Raw genomic sequence first — 25,430 nt, 5'->3', positions numbered from 1 at the left:
GAATGAAGAGACATTTCATTACATATCTAAATAGTCCTTTAATACCAGCAGTAAAATTCAGAATAAAGGCTTTCTGTCGTATATGTATTTTCCATTGTAAGTGTGACAGCAGGGATTTTATCACATATTTGCTTCCACATCATTAAAGTATAGAGTTACTGTTATGTTCAACACTATGTATGTGGTATTTTCAGACTACACTATTAATGCTGCAGCTTTACATCTATCAGTCAGACCAGCATTCCTTTATTTCAATAGATTTTTTAATTCAACCACTGTTCATGCATGTTTTTATTCTTCAAGAGTAAAATCGCACGCTGGGATAAATCCACAGTTTAAAAAGCAGCTGCGACCTTCACCTCACACTTTGCATTGTAGAGCGTGTGTCCTATGCAGGCTCTGACCTTGCTATGCGAATAGTAAACCCTGATAGCAAGCCGCCATACATCACTGTCAAAGCACAGACTGTTCCAGCTACACACAGGTAATCTATTTGTCCCAGTAACTGTGATGTCATTACTTCCAGGTTTCTCACAAGCCCAGAAAAACAGCCACGATTTACTCTCAACACTCTTTGAATCATTTCCCAAATCCCTTATCGAATGCTTGTGAAATGAATGTGTATTTACGTATTATATGCTGCATTTTAAATAGTTGAAGGATGTAGAAGTATAGCTGATAAGACTCTAATTTGTCTTGGTTATTTCATACATTTCACACATTATGGTATGTACAGCTCCAGTGAAAACCCCCAGTGTGCAGGCATCCCAGTCGCTGACATCCCTCCTCTATGTTCTTGGCCTTCATCGCGACCTCCTCGCTCTCACACTCGTCATCCTGCTCTACATTCTGCGTATGTAACGTTACGTAACTTAATGATTTTCTGCTTTTCCCGAAGGATGAAGTCGATGGATCAGGAGGGTTTGACATCAATTCAGAGGCTTTTAGTGTCGAACGTCGCTGAAACTTGTTGTGATGTTTTGCGTTAGCTGTGAACTGACGTTATTTAACCCCAACAAAGTGTGTTATGTGAGAGACGGGAATAGAAATTGTAGCCCCGAGAGTCGGAGCGGATATGTACCAATGTCCTCTTAATGGATCCTCATGTCCGTGCTGGGTCAGCTGTGCATTAGAGGAACATTTCCTTACCCACAGAAATAGTCAGCACAATGTTCAGCAGCTTAATGGCTCAAAGGAGGGACGGGGGGGGGAAGTAAAGTTTAAACAAAGAATGTGAAAGTTTGGAGGCTACATTCTTACTTTGAATTTGAAGGCTTTTTCAAACATAAATAATCTCTGTCCACACGAGCAGTTTTAATCCGTATCAGTTTTAATCTCCCTCCATACCTGAAAACGCACACTGGGCATGTGCATACTGGTCTACACAGGAATTGCTTGAATAATAGCAAATCTCCACCGCATGTAAGTAGTGGTATCATTGTAGATTGCAAAATTGACCTGCACTACAGTTAGTTGTAGCAAAGAAGTAGCAAAGACAACAAAGTCAGTAACACTTGTAATTGATTATGTGGCGTTCTAAACTGGTGCCGGTAGTTTTCTTCTGGATTTGGACCAGTTGATTTGAGCCTGAAGAATCAGTGAAGTGTTTGTGAGTGTCTATGTCATCGTTTCCAAACATCACCGTTTCTGTGCGTCCAGATTCAAATGCAGCGCTGGACTTTTCAAAGTAAAACGGGGCCAGCAGCGTTTCCAAACTTCTCCGTTCTATTGACTCTAAAAGTCTAGTGTGGATGTAGCCTGACTTTGTTCCAGTTTCTGAGTCAAATCAGTTTAAAAGTTTATAATAGTAAGACTGAACTGAACAACCCCTACTTGAGGCAGGAGCCAAACTCTCAGATAAGCTCAGATGTCCAGGCCGGACACAGATGGATGCTGCAGAGATGTAAAGAGATACCGCACGTATACATCCGTCCTCTAGGGTCCCATCTCTGGACATGTTTGGGAAACAAGCAAATCAATCAGTGTCAATTAGAGCTGCGTTCAAAGTAAACCACATCCTGGGAGTCAGGCGCTCATTCTGCACTTAACAGCAGGCAACACAATTAGGCCTCAGCCAGCCCCTCTAAAGTGCTCGGGGTCTGAGCGGATGAAGCGGTGCATATAAAAGGCTCTTATTGTCCTTTTATCTCCACCACTCTCAGGTGCCCTCCTGAGCAGAGACTCTTCACCGAGCAGGAGAAGAGCAAAGCTGCACGGGAAGTTTCCCCATCTTTCATGTTCCTGTCAGACATCACAGTTTGGTGAATGCCATTCTACATAAGTACAACGATGCTCAAAGCCCCCCGCCGCTGTTCATATACATTGTGGTACCTCTCTGCTGAGGGTCGGGCAGCAGCACATTACAGCATCTCTCCTCATTGATTCCTGAAGGCGAGCGGGTACAGTCACTTCGTCTCCTGCTGCGCTCCATAAAGGTGAGAAGCAGCACTTTAACAGCTGAGTCTAAATCAGGCTCAGAGACGTGGGAGCATAATCACATCTGACTCGAAGTGTGAAACGCAGAAGCAGGTTGCGGATCCGTTCTCCCACATCGCCGTGTGCCACGCTGTATTTGATACTTCATTTGCATACACATAACACAACGTTCGGTTTGTGTGAACATCAAGGAGCTGAACCTTCAGACAAAGACAGAAAAAGCCTCTGTTTCTAAATTCTCTCTTGTTTATTTTATGTATTTTTTTTAAGATGGGATTAATTGCTGGTGTCATTGAATATAGATTTTTCAAATGATTGACCGGAATGATATATGATATCTGAAAGAAATGTTGTGATTCCTTTAGGGGCGATATTTACATTGTTTATTGGTTCAGGCATCATGACAACAAAGCATGTTTCCTACACAAAGGAAAAATTCAAAGTGTTCCACATAATCTGGAAAAAACACGGAGGAAAAATCCTTTAAGAAATAAAAGATATACATGCATCCTCTCAAGCGGAGCGCTGTGATTTCAAACTCTCGTTGTTGAATAAATGCATAAAACTGTTTAATCATGGAAGGTTTGATTAAAATGCAATATTCCATTTTATTAAGGAGTTCCTTTATGTTTCTCTTTATTTGTTATTTCATGACTTTTTCTTTCTTTTTCATCCAGATTAATGCTGAAAATCAAATAATATATTTGATCTGAATGGAAGCTGGAGCACCGCTCTGTATGAAAAGGTGGGTTAATATGGATGACCTCACGTTTTCCCATGGGTGCTATGTGCTTTGGCTTTCTCGCTCTTTTGTGGTCCCGGCCACGACCAGTTTCTGTGGCAACATGATTTTGAAAATAGCTCCCCTCTCTTTTCTCCAACGGCCCAATGCTGTCGCAAGTTCCTGCCGGCTGCAGCCCACTCCTGATGCATGACTCATTCATTGCTCATTATCATCCCACTCTCAGTTCATCCTAACCATGCAGCGCCCCCACCCCCCCACCCCGTCTCCCTGGCTTGGATATCTGATAGAGATGGTCGTGTGGGGGGCGGGGTGCATAGTGGATACCATACAGCCAGTGCATCCATGCTGCTATTGGCTGGTGGGATGCGTTTAATCTGCTGTGACTGCTACAGGGTCCGCCCCTGCGCTCCTCCCCCTCGCTCTGATTGCCCCGGCAGCAGCATCCGTACACAACACTGTGCCGTCTCTGTTCCAGGGAGAATATCAGCTCTGCACAGGGAGGAGAGGATTAGCGCGGCCACTCAGCTCATCTGCATACACACATTCCCAGAGAAGCACATGAGCACCCAGGGCTGCACCTCTTTTGTATAAAACCTGGCACTCCTACTACACAGGGCTCCACTTGATCCACTGTCACTGCTGCGAGAGGATTTAATAAGGACCACTGCTTTACTTTTTCTTTTTTGGACTCCAGATTGCTGTCTGTGATGTCTCTGTTTAACTGGGACAATGCAAGTAATATCGTTTGATACAGACTTGCTCTGAGGATCAAGGAGCTTCATCTTTCCTACTTTTCTACTGGGTTTGTTCCATCATCTGGTTGGGGGAAAACAACAGCAGCAGCAGGAGCAGAATGCCATCCAGAGAGTCCTACGAGGTTCACAAGGAAGAGAAGTCCCTGGTGCAAAAGGCCAAGCGAGAGGCCAATCAGGAGGATATTCTGGCTGCTGCTCTGGGGATGAGGATGGGGCCACAGAAACCTCCAGCCGCTTTCTGGCAGCCACTTAAACTATTCGCCTATTCACAGCTCACCTCACTGGTGCGCAGAGCGACACTGAGGGAGAGCGACCGGTCACCCAAATCGGAGAAAGTCCACAACTTCAAGGTGAGGCCGAATCCGCTCAAAGAACTCTTGTCAGCTGTTGCATCTCCAAGAAATATTTCATTTAATTTCGTCATGTGGGGCCTGAGGGCTGCTGCTCAGGCTTCCCTTGAGGTAGATGGAACCAGAGGGGGGGGAGAGTGTTACTGAGCGGAAGAGAGATTGAAAAACAGAGCTGTTTGGGTCTGTCCAGTGAGCCTTCATCAAAAGAAAATCTGTCGGGCGGTCCGTGGACCACTGCTGTTAGTTTTGAGCAGCAGATGGACAGATTAGGCCGAGCGAGAGGGGAGACAGTGGAGGAGTGTATCCCTGTTTGGCTCACGCTGACTCTCCTGGTTTGGCTGGTTAATGGGATGGAGAGCAGGGGGTGAAATATTACCTTCAAGGCTTTCAAACTGCTGATGCTCACTGGTTTCTCTCTGCTGCTTTGTTCCCTCACAGTGCTGAATGTTGCTCTTTTCAACAGTTCCTGTGTTTTAAAGCTCCCACAACCGAGGAGGGGTGTTACATGTGTGTGAGATTATAATAAATGTAGAATAAGACTTTAATAACATAGAATGGATGATCGTTTAACTTCAAAACTTTCCAAAGTGAGCTCCATGTCAAACACATTGATAAACATACTGAGCTTTACCATCCTCTATATGGTAAAGCATGAGACATAAATATGTAGTGTGTTGTGTCTCCTGTTTGAATTATTAAATTGGATTATGCAGAAATGGCTTTTATTCAACACTATAAAGCAACACTTCAGTTTGACTCCTACATTTTATATCCCAACCTCTTATATTAATTACTCTAAGTGAATCCACTAACCAGCTACACTTAGACATTTTTATTACCTATAAAAATGCGTGACACGATGGGTCAAAAGCAGAATAAAGAATAATTATATGATCATATGAAATTGAAAAAAGAACAAATTGACGAGATATGAAACATGTGATTTATATGTTTATATTCTGTAAACATGAAAATCACTACTTTTCATTACTGATCATTACTTTTCCTGACACAGTGGTCACATGTACAGGGTTGTGGACGACAGAAAGAGCAGTTCTATACTAAATGTCTCCTCTGCCTGTATCTGTTATTGACTTCGTGCAGAAGAACTGGGGGAGCTGTGGCTCGCTCTCGCTCCCACAGGCCTCCCTGATTGGCTGAGCTGTTGTTACCTGGCGGAGAGCGGTGGCTCCCAGCTCTGCACGAGCATCCCGGCTCCTCTTATTGTCTCCATTGCAAAATTTCCCTGACAACTTCCACCAAGTGTCAAAACCCTACTGTGCCATAATGGCCTGGCCTCCTCCTGCTCGGTGTCACCCGCCTCAGTGTTGTCAGTTTGAGGGTCTGTGAGAACAACAATCCTCTTCCTCCGCCTCATTTAAGATGGCAGCACCTTCAGGTCTTCGGGCCTGTTGTGAGGAGGAGGAGGAGGAGGAGGATGAGGTGTCTGTCGAGTAAACTACCCGCTGCTTTGACGCCGCTCTTCATCACTAACGTCTGTCACTGTCCTCCTCTCCTTTGTAGGTCCACACCTTCCGAGGGCCTCACTGGTGCGAGCACTGTGCCAGCTTCATGTGGGGACTGATGGCCCAGGGGGTCAAATGTGCCGGTACGTGATGTTCTATACGTTAACACATGTCTTATGTAAACTGCTCGATCATGTCACAACACTCCCTCCCTACACTCATGTACAAAGTGAGCATTAGACTGTATATAGGTTACTTGGTTTTTAGTGCATCTGGTGCTGGATTATTCCATTTTAATCCGAAATCCCAACAGTGTTTTGTGGATTATGGGTTGTATAATAGACTGAGGGACGTGGTGGCTCTATAGCTGTGATGCAACCGATACGTTTAGGCTGAGTGTTATTTTTGACCCACTTTTTTCTTCATGGGGTTTGTGAATGGTGTAGATCAAACACGCAGAAGAATGGGTTTTGAGCGATGGTGACTGATTATATAGGATTGTTCATTATTCTTTTTCGCAACAAGTTCTCGCATCCGTCAGACAATAACAAGCTGTATACATTTTACAGATAAACATCTGCTGCAGTATGAACACACACACACACAACATACGGCTAATTACAATCCCTTTGCATATGAAGACAGTTTTTAAGCTCCAGTCTCTTTAATTTGAGGAACGAATGGCAAACGAGCTCCACAAACAATGAGCCCCTTATTGCATAAAAAAATAAAAATACAACTACACTCAAAAATAATTTTTAGCCTTTATAAATATTTCTTTACATTGGGTGATGGATTAAATATACTCGTATCCAGTCCTGGGACTAAAATGAAATGGTCCTGTTATATTAGTCTCTTTTCGTGTCAACCAGAGATTTTCATTTCGTCGTATCCATCGTTAGAATTCCTCTCCCTTCCCAGAATAGAGCGATGATGCAGTCTGATGTGTGTTTGATGTTTTATTGATGAAACAAAGTGTGTCACACAAATCTGAGGGAGCGCTGATATCAATTATTAACGTCAGGGTTTTGAAAGCTGACAACAATCAAAATAAAGGGCCCCGTATGTTTGGAGCCCAGCTTCCTCCACTGGCAGACCACCATTCCTTCAGACTCGACCACAGCTCCCAGAATCTAGGCCAGCAAGGACTCACATGATGATCAAATTTGCATACCAAAAAAAGTCCTTTTCCGCCGCCCCCCTTTCTTCTTTTTGAATGTGAGAACTGTTTTTTGGGCCGAGTGCCAAAGAGCCAGCCTCTGCTTGAGCTTGTTGTGCCACATTTCCTCCTCAGAGTCCACCCCCCAGCCTCGTCCCATCATGCCCATGAAGGAAAACAAAGCTGGCATGTCTCTTTAATGAGGAGCAGAGCTCGGAGCGTGGGGAAAGAGCTCCGTTTCCACACACATTAGAACACAGCGGCTTCAACTAAAGAGCTGGGTCACGCAGCTCAACCCCTATTTAACTTAAATATTTGGAGGAAAAAGGAACCAAAAACAAAACATCCAACAAAAATACGAGTGGTGCTTTGTCTTCAGGTCCTGTCAGAGAGAGACCGGTTTCAACTGGTAACTCAGACACAGCGATAATGTGTTGATTAGCAGCCAGCCACCATTAAACCTCTTCTCATCACCTCCACGAAACAGAGCTGCCGCCAATAACCCCATAGCAACACAGACACAGCTGATGGTGCAGTGAAGCAGCATCCCCCTGTCTCCTGGTGTCCCTTGGGCCCCTGTCTCACCCTCACCCGCCCCACCTGGGACCCACAGGGCCTTCGGTGAGCTCACATGGACGCCAGGAGCTCAGCAGACTTCTGCGTGCTGATAGGATCTCCTCTATTATACTGCCTGTCTCGTATCCTTAAGAGAATCATCTCTTAAGGTAATTAGATTTCTGCATCAGTGAATATAAATGCAGGCCGCCTGAATTTCTCCTGGGACCCATATTAATCTAGATATTGTCTGAGGTCCTGCACAGGCAATGGATTCTTGGCGATTTTTATTCAATGTCGAAAAGTATCACTTCTTATAAGGGGTCAAAATGTGTTTTTGTTAACGGTTTTGGAATCAAACCGCACATGGCATTTGTTCAACAAAAAAAAAAACGGTTCAGAATTTGGAGAGAGCTCAAAAGATCTAAGAGCTTGAAGAGCTGCCCCATTTTAGTCTGGGAAACTAGGTCTAGTGTAGCCCGCAGCGCCTCTATTGCTGCTTCCACTGCCATTGTGAGTGAGCTTGGATCTGGAGAAGAATAGAGCGTGCGCAGCGGTGCTCACTGTCCCTCCTCCAGGCCACAGCGTTTCCACTGTTCCTCTAATTCCCTGCATGCATCTCTGTTACAAAGCAGAGCTGCAGTCTTCCCCGTGCATCTGCTCTCCACAGGCTTCTCTGTTCCCCACAAGGTGAATCCTGCCCTGGTACAGCGGAGCCTCGGGCCCTGTCCACTGTGTCTAAAGACAAAACACAGTGTGGGACACTTACACATGACATCAAGACTAAAGCGCTACTTAAAGAATTTAATATATATAACTTACATTTCTAATAGTTGTGAAAAATTGTTGAAAACTGAATTTCCTCACTGGGTTATCTCGTAATTGTTAAATTCTTTCGCCTGCTATTCAAAGTAGGAAAATAAATAACAAGATTACTGTCTTGTCATCTGGTTAATTATGATCCTTTTGGACTATTTTTGATATCTGTGATTAGTAAATAGCCCTCTCGAGGTGACTTTGGATCTATCCAGTGCTCAAGGTGACTCCAAGGTCACACGCATGGTGGAGAGAAAGCTCTCTCCAGTGGTCTCGTGACATTCAAGCGCCAAGTATTGATCAGGGGAATTAACTCTGTTCTTCAAGCCAAAACACACACACGAAAGCACCCAACCAAGTCCAAATGAACCTGATATTGAATTAGAATTTACATAATAGTCTGCAGCCGTGAGATTTAATGACTAAACCCAACAAAATCATTCTGTTGACTCTATTTTCTGGTTGACAAATTTTCACCCGCAGACAGTCATGAACTCAATCTGCTGCATCTGTCTCTCTTTGTAGATTGTGGTTTGAACGTCCACAAACAATGCTCCTCTCTGGTCCCCGATGACTGCAAGCCCGACCTGAGACACATCCGTAAAGTCTACAGCTGTGACCTCACCACCCTGGTCAAGGCTTATAACACAGCGCGGCCCATGGTGGTGGACATGTGCATACGAGAGATCGAGTCCAGAGGTTTGTTCAGGACACTTGTGTGTGTGTGTGTGTGTGTGTGTGTGTGTGTGTGTGTGTGTGTGTGTGTGTGTGTGTGTGTGTGTGTGTGTGTGTGTGTGTGTGTCTGTTTGATGTTTGTTTCAAATACAGTTTGAAACTTTGATAAATGCAGTTAAGTTAAAATAGTAATATAATTAATTTCAAGCCCTAACAGCTTTAAAACTACACTCTGATTTACTGTAATGTGCTAAATGGCTTTTCACTGAGGGGCTTTAGTTGAAATGCTGCAACTGATGAGGAGGAATTATAGAAGCAAAGAACAATAATAATCTTATAGGGAACTGAATACTCACAGTGATGGTGAAATTTAATCACACTAATACTTTATGTTGAGAGTAAAATGTCAATGAATTTAAAGCATTTAAATAATTTACTTCTATTGTCTCTTACTGGCTATTATTTCTAGCATTTCAAAGAAATGTTGCTATTTTTCACAAATTGATATTTTCTCTCGACTAAACTCCTTTTTTGGAGATCATGTGACTGACAGAACGGAACCCTGTGACCTCCGACAGACAGAGGCCTGACTGTTTATACATAGTTTTCTGAATGTTCAAGTTTAAAATGTTTATCTCAACCTTGGTGTCTGAACTTAACCGGTCCTTTTTGAACAAGCCGATTTTAAACTTATATAAAGTTATTATACAATTGTGTATTTTTAGAAAATGTAATAGTTTTGTATTTAATCACTTCAACATATATTTTTTCCAATCCCTTCAAAACGTATATGAAAATAAGTTTTAAAAATCTTTATCACTGTATTTATTATGCTTGTTATAAAACTGGTTTCGTTTAAGTTACAGTAAAAGATAAAAAATATTTACTGGGCAGGTGGAAGTGTTAAAAGCCATATTTTATTATAACTGACTAAATGTTTTTTGGTGGGGGTCGTCGGGGGGTTGACTGGGAGGACTGATGAGTTTGCTGGTAATTGTGAACCTGTAATGAGGAATACATTAGTCCGTTTCCTGCTGCCTTTGTTGATTGTATTTCATTTAAATCATTCAGCTATGTAGGAAACTCATCGCTCCCTCATTGTCTCCCCTCTAATATATGTACATCTGTGGCTAAGTTTGATTTATGTCTTTATTATTTTGCCCAGTGATGCAGAAAACTATTTGCATCTGCCCATGATGTTCCTTTGTGTGACATTGTGGACATTTTATCCTTAATTTCGTATGCATATTTAAGAGCGTTTAATGGCATTTCCCTAAATGACCCAAGGCGATGTGTGCAGGTGAATTTTTCTACATTACCCGTTGACAGCCCTGACGAGGTCTGAAAGGTTGTTTATTTCTTGTTTGTTCCTCAAGGGCTGAAGTCTGAAGGCCTCTACAGGATATCTGGATTTAGCGATTCAGTGGAGGAAGTCAAGATGGCATTCGACAAAGGTACGTCTCCCTTGTGTTATAGATTTCTGTCAGCTCACAACAACAACCCGACGATTGACGTTGCGTGCGTGGATATGTTAACGGACACAGAACATTTCAGATTAATGAAAAAGTGACACATTAGTGAAGGATTAGTGTCCATCTGGGAGAGCAGATCCAATCCTGACATGACACTCTCACGCAGGGTTTCAGTGGCAGGCAGAGGTGACTTGAGGAGATACAAACCCTGGACGTACTCTCACTCCCTCAAACGCAGCTGTGAAAAAAAGACTCCTCGGGTGGGTTGGGATTCAGTAGTAGTCTAAGTGAGAACGAGCCTGTCTCGGCCAAATGCAGTATGAATTTTAACTGTAAGAAAATCCTGCAGCAGTGGGATAAACTCTTAGCCAGATCCGCATGTGGGATATCATCCATGACAGAATGTCATTCCAGCTCACAGCACTGTGATGTTCAGTCTGCCAGCACAAGTAGGCCATGGCCTGCTCCGGAAAGCATGCATAACCGAGGGGAAGTCAGAATAAAACAGGCCAGGCGGATGATAGCAGCTACTCTGCAAAAAATACAAAATACAGAGTGAGAGTAGATATATTTTCACATTCCTCAATTCACACTGTGATGTGAAAGTGCTGATGTGAGCCACTTTAAGTGTGACAATTTTTTTCTCCTCATCTTCCCTACTCCCTCTCACATCCTCACAGATGGCGAGAAGACAGACATCTCAGTGAACGCCTATGAAGACATCAATATCATCACGGGTGCACTCAAACTGTACCTGAGGGATTTGCCCGTTCCCGTCGTCTCGTACGACGCCTACCCCAGGTTCATCGAGGCTGCCAGTGAGTCTCAACCTGGCAAATTAGCCAGAAACGCACCTTTTCTGTTGTTAGTGTGTTAGTCTTTGATGTTTTGCGTGACTTTACCTGTCAGCCCCCAAGTAAAATGTCTGCGTGAGCCCATGTGAGAATAAAGCAGGATATTGTCAGGAGCATTCACCGCTAGTGAATGGGCGCGTTGACGATGTTTCTAACATGCGACAGACACCAAACAGAGGTACCATACACGCAGAAGACACTGACGAAGATGACAACTTGGAAAGACAGTGAGATTTGAGAGCGTTTGGTGATGAGGGACGATTCCAACGTCGATGTGATGTAAACAAAAATACATTATTTCCACATAAGCATATATAAGTCACGTCCTGCCTCCTTCACGTCCGACCAGAACAATTTCTTGCTGCTTTCTTCATATGTGAAATGCAATAAAAGAAATTCCGGTGTTCATGTCTGAAAACGGCTAAAGTGAGTACAACCAGAGACTCGAGAGCAGAGGGCTAATTTGCATAAACTCTATCAAGCAGCTTGGCTTCTTCAGACTTCCACTCAGTGACTAATGGCTTTTATTACACCCACAGGAGATAACTGCATTGATTTCTGATTGCGTCCTCTGAGGTCGGAGAGTGTAGTCTTGCCTCTCTCTCTAACAGCTTTCTCTTTTCGGTTTCCCAGAGCTCACAGACCCAGAAAAGAAGCTGGAGGCTTTCCGCGAGGCTCTGGCTCTGCTGCCGCCATCGCACAGCGAAACTCTCAAGTACCTCATGGCACATTTAAAAAGGTGAGCTTAGGGACTGTGTGAAAATGATAAGAGGGAGGGGTTTAAGAAAATGTGGTTGGTTTTTAGTTTTTGTCATTTATCACTATTCTACAGCACCTTCATTATATTCTACATCTAAACAGAAAGTAGATCAACGGTAAAGTTAGAATAGCACTCAGAAGAGCACATACTGCCAAGGCCCAATAGACCAATCAAAACGCACCAAATTGCACACTTATAGATACCAGTCCCCTTTATATACCTATTGTTTTATATATTCATGCATTATTCACTGGGAAATTGGTGAAAGCATTCCTGGATCCTTCCCCACATCTAAATCTGCCCCAAAATGTAATGTTGCTTCTTGGGTCATGCCTCACCCCCCCCACAAAATTTCATGGAATTTGGTTGAGTATTACAACATAGTATTACAACCTCCTTCAATAATGTTCCAAAATGACCTCAACAATTAATATTCATACAGTCCTTAGAACTCCTTTCCAGAATTGGTGTAAGTTTCTAACTCGTATTCATATTTGCAGGGTGACGCAGAATGAGAAATTCAACCTGATGAACGCAGAGAACCTCGCCATTGTTTTCGCTCCCACCCTCATGAGCGCAGCGGACCTGGACGCCATCACAGCGCTCAACGACATCCGCTACCAGAGACAGGTGGTGGAGACGCTCATTAAAAACGAAGACGTGCTCTTCTGAACACAGATCAGGACTTTTATACAACAGCCCTCTAATCATTCTTTTGTGTATAAAGACTTGATTACTGTTTGTATTACACATAGACTGTATATTAAGATGGAGGACAAGATGGCTTCCCAAAAGTGAAGCCAAAGCGCCTCGATCGCCACCTGATGGCTGGCTGCAGTGTTGGTCATATATCCCGCTTCATCCATGTTAGTGGATGGGACATGGATTAACTAAAAATATCTGAAATAGATGTTCTCTCTCTCTATTTTTTATTTTAATTTGTTATTTGAAGCTATAACAACGGGATTAAATGTATTGATTGACAACTGAGACTGACTCACGATTACCACCCTGCAGACTCTGGCTCAAAATGCACAAGATGGCAGCGTTTGTATTCGGGACATTTTGGCTTCACTTCTGGATAATGGCGGCGAAGTGGAGACACATCATCCATCTTTAAATACAGTCTATGGTTTTACATCTATTGATACCTTTTTTTAATGCCCTGTGTATGGACTAGTGCTGACCCAACATCTGTCCTCCCCTGTGCTGGGCGTGGATGATGAACCTGACACTTGTACGTACTCTTTGTCTCCCCATTTTTGTCGGGGGATTTTTCAGAAGCTGACAGACCAGCATGCATGGTGCGAGGTCTTTGTTGCATTGTAGTGGTGACCCAGCATGTGTTAAACATCGAGTAGCGCTGTGATTTTGCTTTTGTCTGATTTTGTAGAAGTTTTAGTTCACATTCCCATCTGCCTCTGCGCAGTTATTTCTGTGAAACGTTGCATAGCTGGATGTAAAAAAAAAATGTTCTGGGGTAATTTCTATGATGCTGTATTTTTTTATCTCCTGTTTCTATGTAACCTGCAGTGCTTAGTTGAATGAGCCTTTCCTGTTACTGAGTACACACTGGTACTTTTGCCTGATTGTAACATTTCTGTTATAAACAGCATTATTTGTGAATTTAATTTTTTTAATGTAATGTTTTTTATAAACAACTTGTGCATGATCACTTTAATTTATTAAACCTTACTCTGACAAAATCAAATGCTTACTGAGTCGTCTGAACTGAAAACCTGCATTCGTTATTTTTGATGGCCACTTGGCTGCAGCAGAAACAAGCTGCATGTTTAAAGTTTCTTGCCACTTGGAAATTGTGAGTCCAATATGTCCAATCAGATTTTGGTCGACACCAACTCCTGAAGGGAAAAAAAGCCCCATGTATATGTATATATATCTGTGTTCCATCAATCTGGCAACCGCCTTCAAATTTTAAATGATAATTTATTCTATTGTTTATATTATTGATATCTAATTTAGTTTTTGAATGTCATATATCATATTTGGTAAACAACAGTCATGTACAAATAGACTCTGTCCAGATATGATGATGCAGTGATGCAGGTGTAATGCTGCCTATGAAGTCAGTTTATTTCAATATGTTTTTATTTTAATAAAGGTGAGTCTGGCAATATTTTATATTCTTGGAGAAATCGTGTGAAAGACCAAAACCAATACTAAATTTACCTCACAACAAATATTGTCTGTGCAGTGAAGCTAGAGGTTATTTTTGTTATACAGTATAACAATGGCAGTTGAATCTATGAGTGTGTAAATAGGACTACATATATACTCAGTTGTTGACCAGCTGGTTCAAAAACAACAACACAAATGAAAACTTGGGATTTTGTAATATCGGCTGTGCAGGGAAGCTGTAAAGTATAAAGACATGTTGTCGGTTTTGGTCCTTATATGGGAATTGCTGACAGACACAACACATACTCAGCCTTAGCCTTATGCTTTAAATAAAAATGAAATATATAAACATATAAAATAACTATTGTAGTTTTAGAAAATTGACATGAGCAACATATTTTTCTATGGCCACAAAATGGCCGTGACAGATAAGAGTGATAGTCCTTGAGTTCTGCATATTCATAATGACAGGTTGTGCCCAAAAGCCACACGTCATGTGATTGTACACAAGCCCCCCCGACAACACATCAGTCACACTGATTCAGTGTGTGATTAAAAACAAACCCACAATACCTGAGGCAGCAGCACTGTAGCACTGGGGAGACTGTTAATTACTGGATGTATGTGCAAACAATGTCACATCAAATTTATGCATTTTAGGTTTAATTACCCAAAGGTTATGTCTTTCCAGGCAATTTCCATAAAGCAGCCACGCACAGCCATCAGTGGCGTATTACATGATCCCTGCTGCACACTGTTCAAGCTCAATTTGATTAGTTTGGATTGTATGTTTATCATATACAACATTTTGTATTAAATCCCATTTTTTTCTCAGCAGTGAATTTGGACATATGAGTGTTTATATAGAATTATCATGGACAGAGATATATTTAGTTTTTTCTATACCGTGTTGTCTGTAGCTTCACGTTGAGCGACCCCCAGCATTTAGGTTTTTGTGCTTCAATTTCCCCACAAAGCATCTGAGTCGCAATCACTTCTTGACATTTAATCACTTGGGCTGTGTGACCACATCACACTGAGTTAATGTTCGCTGAATTCAGACTTGTCTCTGGTGATTGTGTGGCAAAATTGGATTTTCATCCAACCGTTTAGCCTCCCCCTCCATTATCGGCCATTTTAAATATATCATGCATTCATCTACATCAGGTATTGAGTGAAAAGGGGGTAAACTGCGCCAATGAAGCTATCGAGCTTTCTATCTGTGATAAAACCTCGGTGAATTAATGGTCACAAAATGTATGATGCGGTGGATGTGCCTTATTCACAGTAATGAGAGTAAATCTGAAAGGCTGTGATCCATGAGCTAAGTGACCTTTCTCTCTTGACTGGCTGGTGATGCTTTCCTCTCTGCAAACAGCTGAGCTGAATACATTTTGTACTGTTGAAATATAAAGAAAATATTCAACTCAGCCATGTGAAGTGGTAGAAATGGAAACATTTATTGTGTTTGCTTGCCAACAAAAGCTTGAAATAATCACAGTTATTTCATTTCACATAAGACTTACGTTCGTACAAGCATAACATTTACTGTAAACAGTGCATTTTAAAAAAAAAAGCAGACATATTTCCATTACATTAAATACAGCAACACTGACTCTTCATATATAGTTTAAGTGTTCAAAATGATGAATATAGGATAATATAATATAGGATTTTCTAATTCAAGGAATAATACGCAGTGTACTCAACATTTCTGTATTTATATTGGGATTTATATCATGTGGTATTTGTAACTCAACACACATCATAACCTTTTATGTGAAAACTCTAATCCTCTTAATCTTTATAAAGGCATAGTGTGTTGTCCAGTTTTAATCCAGCGCCTGCAGATATCACATCAACTCTTTCATCCACATTCAATGAGAATTTAATCACTTGCAGGGCAGATATAAACACACAGCTTTGAGTAAGAGACTGCTAGAGGTGCTTACATGGTGTAAACTCAGGTGACTGGGGAGGGAGCGAGAGGTGGGAGGTTTGAGACGAATCTCTCTTAATTCAGACGTTGCCAAAATGGTCATTTTTCTCTAAGTGAGATGAATGAGGCCTGTGGTTGAGTGACTGGCTGATTGAGCGGATTGGGGATGTGAGGAAATTGAGTTGCCTGACCCGTCACGGGCCTGACGGGGTGGGGTAGAACAGAGCCAAGGGGGGGGCATGGGTGTAACACCTGGCCCCATGGATACAAAAGAACGTTTGAATATCTGATGTTATCTAACATCATTTTATTATTCATTCTCAGGTCGGCAATTGGATGTGAGAGACAGTGTGAAAGTCATTTCAAAATATTCATCGTAAGATATAACTGCATTATATATTTTCTGGTAACACTTTACTTTGTCCTTTTATAAACATTTAACAAGCCTTATATAATAAAATTATATCCAAGCAGCCTGTGAAGCTGTATAAACAGATAATAATTGACAATATAGGGACACACATAATTTAAAATGTCCTTATAGCTGCTCACAATTATATAATAGTCTTTCAAACATTTATTAAATGTTTCATTAGGGTCTTATTTATGCTGAATGTGGGACTTAAATTAAATTGTTATCATTCTTAAACATACAGACAATTCCCCCCAAAAAATGTTTTATCGAATAATCAAACAAAAATATTACATATTCAACAAAAACATATAATAAACACATTTTCCTGCTTTTCTCTCTCATCCAATTGCCATTCATCTTCATTTAAATTCTAGGAATCGAGGTTTGTTAAATTTATCTCATCCTACTTGACTTAAATCTAATTTTAGTGTTTAGGGATTTTTGTTTCATGGACACTTTTACAAATACACATGAATATATCTTAAACAAACAGGTACACACAAATTCATACTGTTCATACATACATCTAATTTACAGTACAGTTACAGGAAATGAAAACGGCTTCAAGAGAGAAATCCTTTTTTCCCCAGTAGAACTTCCAAACAACTAATAATGAATGTGTTTATTGCTTTTTAATCTTGTAGGAGTAGGCCACCATATAGTTACATTTTGACTTATCCATTAAATCTTAAGGGTTGTAGGAAATTAGAAAATCTCAATTCTGAGTAATAGACAATATAAATGTTCATTGTACATTTAGTATTAATGGAGGTCATGTGATATGCTCCAACAGCTACTAAATAGACATTGGTATGAAATAATTCTGTCAACCACTATTTCCAGGTGAAAAAATGAACTTGAAAGGGGTTTATTTTTAAATTTAGGCTTAAAATCCACAGCTGTAAATATGTCATATAATTGGAAAGACTTTTTAAAGAGTCTAAAAATTATATTTGGACGTTCAAATCTGAAGCATAAGTCTTTAATTCCTAATACAAGAGGAACTGACGGCAGTGAGTGGTCAAGTTCACGATGGGATATTTCAGTGCTGGATTACTCTGGCATGTTGATCTTATAACAGATGACAAAGTATGTGACCCTCTCAAATGACAAGCATTCGTAGCCAGTCACTCACATCCGCTGCCACACAATAACATCAAGGTTGCCAGTGGAGGGTCTGGCGGTTGTACATTAAGTCAGTTGCCAGTGCTGAAGGAATGTTTTAGGTGGGTCGAACCTTTTTTAATTCTCAGGTGATCAACGGACAGCGTGTTGAAGTCGGATCGTGCTTTTGGATTTAGTGGCAAGGATGAATACTGGGTTTTTCATTTTTCATCTGCTCATTCTAGCAGGTAAGAACCTAACTTACAGAAAAACTTTAAAACTTAAAATGTGTGTTGATAACCTGTATAAACATATGCATTTAGATTTGAATTAGCTCTCGTGTTTCAAGTAAAGTTAAGTTAGAAAAAGTTAGAAAAGAAAATACTAACCCTTCTCTTTATTAATTGTGATCGATGAAACTGCTCCCGGGTCATTGTAAGCTGATCCAATTCAACAAACATAACTAATGAGCCAATTTTGCCTGTTGGTCTCCACATGATGAAGTCACCTGCAGAATTATGTTCAGGCGATTCCTTAGTTGAGCAAGTTAAACGACTGGAGAATTCAACCGCTCAGACAACATGTCGCTGTAAAATGACCTTCGTTTCAAGGTCAGCTGAAAATTGTAAGAGGATCCTGCTCTAGCTTGTGACGAATATGCTGCGGAGAGGATATCTCTATTAACGTCGCCTTTACTGGGGGGCCTTCACATGTTTGAATGCAGTGTAGCCAAATTTAGACTCCAGACCCAACACAGTGAATAGACATGGTTATATATACACACGGTGCATTTTAACGACAGTATACATGTTTGTGAACATGTGCTTGAATGCAGTTCACACACACACACACACACACACACACACACACACACACACACAGACGTCATACACTTGTAGTATGACACTATCACTATCACATCTATTTTCAGCTCATGGTAACTTAACTCACCTCAAGTATCACATGTTCTTAAAGGAATATTCTACTTTGGCACAGCACAAGTTTTTTTCCAACACACTCAGGAGGGTCCTTGAAGTGTCACACGCCTTCTCCCCCCAAATAAGTCATTTCACTATCCAAATGCTGCCAAAACAAATAGCCACTATATCTGAACACCTGTATGTGTCGTGTGTTGTTTGTTTTAGGTGCTGCCTGGTGCTCCACTGATGAGACAAATCTAGTTAAGATTCTCTTCACCGGATACAATAAGGTTGTCCGTCCTGTCAACCACTTCAAGGACCCGGTGGTTGTTACTGTGGGCCTCCAGCTCATCCAGCTCATCAGCGTGGTGAGGACTCGTGTCACACTCATATCAACCCTCATGCATTATTAAGATTCACTGTCACATCAACTGTCTGAATACGTTCCTCTGCACCCACAGGACGAGGTCAACCAGATCGTAAGCAGCAACGTGAGACTGAAACAGGTTCGATTAATATGTTCTTTTTTTCTATGCATCATTATTATATCACATTTATATCACAGATAGCCTTAATTATGTACTAATGAAAATGGGTGAGAAAGTCAAAAATGCATGATTATGCTTCTAACTATTAATCAATGCCTAGACATTTATATTTTTTGTTATGCTCAACATAGACTTGAAGAGTTACAAAGAAATACTGAGTCATGACAATTGAAAATAAAGAGCAAAACTCAGGTCTAACCACAATATTGAGCTTTTTGATTTATTGCGTTCAAATGCATTACATTTTTTTGGTGCCATCTAATCTATCAAGGCTGAAGTCAAAGTCGCGCGTCCTGCTCATCTGCTCCACTGATGTTTTTATTTCTCCTCATGAAGACTTTTGGTATGAAGAGACAAGCTTGAACTGATGTTCAAACTAAATCAGTAACGTTTAGTAAGATTATGATAAAAGATATGAGCTGCATCATTCTTCGTTGACTTTGAAAAGGTCACAGATGATATTTAGGATAAACCCTATTTTAAATTAAATTATAATCTTCTCTAAAGAATATGTCCCCACTTGTTGTATCTAAGTGTATATGATGTTTTCAGCTCGTATTTGCTTCAATAAAATAATAATGATTGTGATTACTGATGTACTATCTATTGCTCTGCTTGTGTTTTCTCAGCAATGGAAAGATGTGAACTTGCAGTGGAAACCGGAGGATTACGGTGGCATCAAAAAGATCAGAGTTCCCTCCAAAGACATTTGGCGGCCTGACCTGGTCCTCTACAACAAGTATGTCATCGGGCTATATTTGATCCATGTCCTGTAGCTCTTTGTTTTTGTACTGTAAGCTTTACGTGACCAGAAGCATCCAAACAATCAGCCCACCTGTCAGCAATGTTCCTGAATCACACTTTCCTAGGCTCCAGCATGGAGCGTGTGGAAGCTCGGATTTCATCAGGCTAAATCTGGCCTCTGTATTGCACCCCCCCATCACCCTCCTTCCCCACACCATATGCTGCATCTTACACACTGCTGTTTTTCCCTGACAACTAGCTCCACTGCCACAACAACTTGTGCCATCCTGAGCGCTGGTTGGCTGGGCAGTGTGACAGCAGCGGCAGCCCACCCTCCGGCACTGATATGTCCCCCTACGTTAACATTTAACTTACTGCCCTCCCCCCATGTTGATGATGCTGCCTGCGTCTCTCTGTGCCCGCAGTGCTGACGGTGACTTTGCCATCGTTCACGAGACCAAAGTGCTGCTGGAGTACACCGGGAAGATCACGTGGAACCCACCTGCCATCTTCAAGAGCTACTGTGAAATCATCGTGCTGCACTTCCCCTTTGACCTTCAGAACTGCAGCATGAAGCTGGGAACCTGGACCTACGATGGAAACCTGGTCGTCGTCAATCCTGTAATTCCCGTCACACATGTCTCAAAGGGAGTAGCTCTACATGTTGGGAAACACACATATTATCATTCTGGTGATATAGATGAGAGGATTCACACCACTCTCATATCTGTCATTTAAACTGATTGAAGCTGAGCCTAACATTTTAATCATCGATTTAACAATCCAATACCCTTGAAATGCTAAATGAATGCAAAAGAAGGCTACTGTTTCAAAATAAAATAAAAAAAAGCATTCAAATAAGAAGTGGCACTAAAGCACAATTTTTCTGAATTAATTAACAAATCGCTGTCAACATCATAGGGCGTCACCTAAACAGGTCTATTAAACAGAGGGGGCAAAATATACAACTGAGATGGCTAAACCCTCCTAAAACCCTCATGAGGCTAAATACAGCAGCCTATTAGCTGTTCCTGCCTTAGCTGTAAAATGTGCACAAAGTGTCGGATTGAGCGAATCAGTGTGAGTGTTGGTATGTTTCTAACAAGTAACAGACCCGAAACTGAAAAAGAAAAAAATAACTAAAAGAACACAAATATCTCAGGATGGAAAAGAAGGGGCCATTGCCTACACGTAGAGGATTCAGATCAAGATGTCAACATAGAAAGAGAAAGAGATCCGAGTGCTTTTGGTTCCCGCTGGCGTCGGTGTTGATGCTATAAACAAGAAGAAATACATCATGTCCTGCCTCCTGCATGTTCTACACAGGCACCACCCCCCACCTGAACGTTTTCAGAAAACACTTTGCATTTTTTAAATAACCAACATGTAAAAACAACAAATTCCAGTTTTGTGGGGAAACATGTCTTTTATTTACCATTGGACCGAGGCAGGTTACCTTTTACCTGTTGTTAAGCTAAACTAGGCTAACCATCTTGTAACTGTAGCAACTGAGTGGTATCAATCTTCTCACCTATTTCCGAGCAAAAGACACAATGAGTGTATTTCTCATTATGTCTAACTATTCTTTTACCCGTTAAAATAGTGTATTGTGAAAAACCAATGGTTTAACATGATGCCACAATATCTCAATCCTTCATCAGGGAGTGTGGGATGTAGACACACAACAAACACAGTTTCCATTTCCCTATTAAACAACCCTTTGAACCCACACACAAGTCAGAGTACAAAACCAGCTTAAGGGAACCATCACCAGGCGCAACCAACAAATATAATCTCTTTAGCATTTTACAGAGAGATTAGTGCAATCAAATCTACAGGTTACAAGATTATAAACAGTAGAAATTATTAATTTTTTTAAAAGAGGAAAGCAGCCAACTTGAACGTTAAAGAATCATCCTTAATTCGCCCTGTTTATTGTTTCTATTTATCAGGACAGTGATCGCCCAGACCTGAGTAACTTTATGGAAAGTGGAGAGTGGGTGATGAAGGATTTCCGGAGCTGGAAGCACTGGGTCTACTATGCCTGCTGCCCAGACACGCCTTACCTGGACATCACCTACCACTTCCTCATGCTGCGGCTCCCTCTGTACTTCATCGTCAACGTCATCATCCCCTGCATGCTCTTCTCCTTCCTGACCGGCCTCGTCTTCTACCTTCCCACTGACTCTGGTATGTTGACAAACCTGCTGTTTCAACTTTGTTTTCTTTCACAGGGAAATTAAGTTATCGATTGGTAGTGCGATTATGACATTACGTCTCCCAGATCTGCACAAACATGTTATGGCTTCTTCCCTGACCCGTACCACATCCTTCCACCAGGTTGAGTGGTCATTCGTTGTACACTTTTTGTGTATTTTTGCTTACAAACAAACCAACATACAAATAAACAGACAAAAGCATAACCTCCTTGGAGAAAGTCATAATAACATACCCATAAAGGGTCAAATGGGATTAAACTGTCCATCATCCTCCTTCCTGAATAGACAATACTATATAAGGCACAGCTCTCTCTCTCTTTGTTGATTTTACATAGCTTATGTCTTCATATGCACACACAGTTCATTTTCTCAGATTTTTGCTGGATGTCATAAATTGCATCTATTGCTTGTAAATCTCATTGTCTCCGAGCCAGTTACTCATTCTGCAGCAATTTATTTCTTTATTTTCCAGTTCATGAGATACAGGTTATGTAACATCTGATATAACCAGGCTGTGCTTGATTTGGCTTTACATTCTCCAGTTGTTTACAAGAACTCAAGGGAAGATGTTCTATGAAAGCAAGAGTTTTAGGAGGATTGACACCACGTCTAACAGACAGTTGGCTTAGTTTAGCACAAACACTAAAAACAGAGAAACTGCGAGCCCTAACCAAGGTAATATAATCTACATACAATCCCCTGTAAACCTCAGTGGTGGCTCATTTCTTTATTATCCATGTGCTCTTGATACTCACTGATAACATGTTCTACAAATCCTCGTCTTTAATGGAGCCCGTCAGTCTCAGTTGTATTTACACTGGCTGCAACAGGAACTGCACCGCTCGTGTGCACATCTGGCCGTGTTCCCAGTGTGCAGGTCTGCCTCATTACCCAGTGTCCCTCTGTGCTGTCATGTCTGAGAAGCAGGCCTTTGCTTTAATGTATAATACATCACTTGATCCCTGTTTCTGATATGGCCGCTGACAGGATGGTGTACAGCTGAAGGAGAAGCTTGTGCCAAAAGAAACTCTCTCAGGGATAACAGCTCTTACCGAGCAACAAAAACAACATGTCTCTCCTTTTACTTGTGTGAAATGGTGTCAGAATCTGTTTACTTCCTCTATTGTTGGTCAGGTGAAAAAAAAAGAAGTAGCCTCTCATTTTTTAAACATGATTTGCTTGTGTAGGTGCACAGTGCCGTTATTGTGTTTTTAGAGGTGGACTTATTGAATGTCGGGGAAAGTATATATTGTATGTACCATACTCATATAAACCAGGCTCGTGTAAACAGCTCTCCCATGTGGCAGCGTAATAATGAGATTGGATGTTGGAGGCGCCCTGAGAAAACTGAGAATACTGTTTGATGTGCCTGCTCCACATTTTCTACTCCATTTTCACAATTACTTCAAAATGTCGTTTCAAGCTCAGACGCTGCAAAGAAACACACAGAATGTCTTATTGAATAAGAATAAGAATAAGAATAAGAATAAGAATAAGAATAAGAATAAGAATAAGAATTAGAATAAGCTTTTAATGTATTGGATTTTTCGCAAACGTTATAAAGTGTGTCACTAAAGGATAAAACAAGGGAACAAGAAAATAGAAAAGATAAATACAATAAAATACAATTCTTCATTCAATGAAAGCTTTTTATTTAAGATAGTAAAACAATCAAATAAAATTCATATAGGGATGAAAACCTTTTAAGAGTGTTTTAAGAGGCGATTAAAAAGCAGGAACAGATGTAGCATGTCTGATCTCAGCTGGTAAGTCGTTCCAGAATTTGGGAGCAAAAAGCATGATCCCCTTTAGTCACTAGTCGGGCTCTGAGAACTACCAGACATCAATAAAATCTTAAAATCGATCCAAACACAAACAGGAAGCCAATACAGCGAGGCCAGAATCAATAAGGTCACATTTTATTGAACAATATAATACATTTCTGAGTTTCCAATCTTTTTGCCCTGTGACCCTCAAAATCAAGTTGTGACCAGGGCAGCTGAAGAAATGTTTCATTTTTGAATATAATGTGATGATTATTTATTATAATGATATATAGGATTTTTAGAGTCCCTGATAAGAAACATTATCCGGTTATGATGTTAACAGAGATGCTTTGCTGTGTCTCCCAGGGGAGAAGATGACTCTCAGCATCTCCGTCCTGCTGTCTCTGACTGTGTTCCTGCTGGTCATTGTGGAGCTGATCCCCTCCACCTCCAGTGCTGTGCCGCTCATTGGGAAGTACATGCTCTTCACCATGGTCTTCGTCATCGCCTCCATCATCATCACTGTCATTGTCATCAACACCCACCACCGCTCCCCGAGCACCCACACGATGCCAGACTGGGTCCGCAAGGTGAGTTCAGCTAGGAACGAGATTGATGACTGATCATTTTGACTGGAGAGCTGAACAACAACAAATGAATCCATCACATTTCCAAGCCTTGGAAAACTAGTCCTAACCATTTTTACCCATTGCATTACATCGCCATCTAGTGGTACAAAAACAGATTGACGTAGATCCAAATGCTCTGATGCTGTACACTCCTTGACAAATGTGTTTATCCTTTGTCTTTTTTTTTTCCTGGCAGGTTTTTATTGAAACTATCCCCAACATTATGTTCTTTTCAACGATGAAGCGCCCGGGCAAAGAAAAACAGAATAAAAGCATCTACGGTGCCGACATGGACATCTCCGACATCTCTGGCAACCAGACTACTTCTGTTCCCTACCAGTCGCCCATCACCAAGAACCCCGACGTCCACAGCGCCATCGAAGGGGTCAAGTACATCGCAGAAACCATGAAATCAGATGAGGAATCCAACAATGTGATGAATTGTCCCACACAGAAAACATCTCTAATGTATGAGTGCAGCTTTGTGTGTATTGACATGTTGTCCCTGTTCTTTCCAGGCTGCTGAGGAGTGGAAGTTTGTGGCCATGGTGTTGGATCATATTCTGCTGTGCGTCTTCATGGCCGTGTGTCTCATCGGCACGTTGGGAGTGTTTGCGGGACGTCTCATCGAGCTGAGCATGCTCTGAAGGCTCTCAAGTTTTTCCTGTTTAACCAATGACCAGTTTTCTTGCTCAGTGAGAAACAACACCTTTGTTTGTGTTCTGTTCTCTGGTATTTGATGAATGGATCTTTTGTCCATGTACAAAAAGTGTTGTTTTTCTTCTTTTTGTCAATGCATATAATATATGTGTACGATTTAAATGTTTAATTAGTTACAATGTTTTTTTCCCCTAGACATACTTTTAGGGAACAACTTAATAAAATGACTTAGTCCATTTTCAGGATGAAATGCATTCTTGATTAGTGACTGCTGCCAAACCCACTTTCCTGACAAAATTGTTAC

General features: G+C 41.3%; 2 protein-coding genes across 2 annotated transcripts; both read left to right on the top strand.

Annotated features, from left to right (window-relative positions):
• The first annotated feature begins 3,620 nt into the window (after nt 1-3,620).
• chn1 (chimerin 1) lies at nt 3,621-12,916 on the top strand. The gene is made up of 7 exons (XM_035175214.1): nt 3,621-4,286; nt 5,811-5,895; nt 8,808-8,981; nt 10,334-10,411; nt 11,110-11,247; nt 11,917-12,022; nt 12,544-12,916. Exons 1-7 carry the CDS (start codon nt 4,035-4,037, stop codon nt 12,713-12,715), a joined length of 1,005 nt encoding a protein of 334 aa, XP_035031105.1. The 5' UTR covers nt 3,621-4,034; the 3' UTR covers nt 12,716-12,916.
• Nucleotides 12,917-17,635: 4,719 nt separating this feature from the next.
• Nucleotides 17,636-25,371, top strand: LOC118120367 (acetylcholine receptor subunit alpha). Its single transcript, XM_035175210.2, has 9 exons — nt 17,636-17,888; nt 18,786-18,928; nt 19,022-19,066; nt 19,738-19,847; nt 20,278-20,473; nt 21,805-22,042; nt 24,204-24,427; nt 24,663-24,899; nt 24,985-25,371. The coding sequence occupies exons 1-9, from the start codon at nt 17,846-17,848 to the stop codon at nt 25,111-25,113; spliced, it is 1,365 nt and encodes a 454-aa protein (XP_035031101.1). The 5' UTR covers nt 17,636-17,845; the 3' UTR covers nt 25,114-25,371.
• The last annotated feature ends 59 nt before the right edge of the window (nt 25,372-25,430 follow it).

The sequence above is a fragment of the Hippoglossus stenolepis genome, chromosome 13 (genome assembly GCF_022539355.2).
Source record: "Hippoglossus stenolepis isolate QCI-W04-F060 chromosome 13, HSTE1.2, whole genome shotgun sequence".
NCBI classification, from domain to species: Eukaryota; Metazoa; Chordata; class Actinopteri; order Pleuronectiformes; family Pleuronectidae; genus Hippoglossus; species Hippoglossus stenolepis.
Note: the sequence above shows the minus strand (reverse complement) of the source record. Positions and strands in the feature narration are given on the sequence as shown.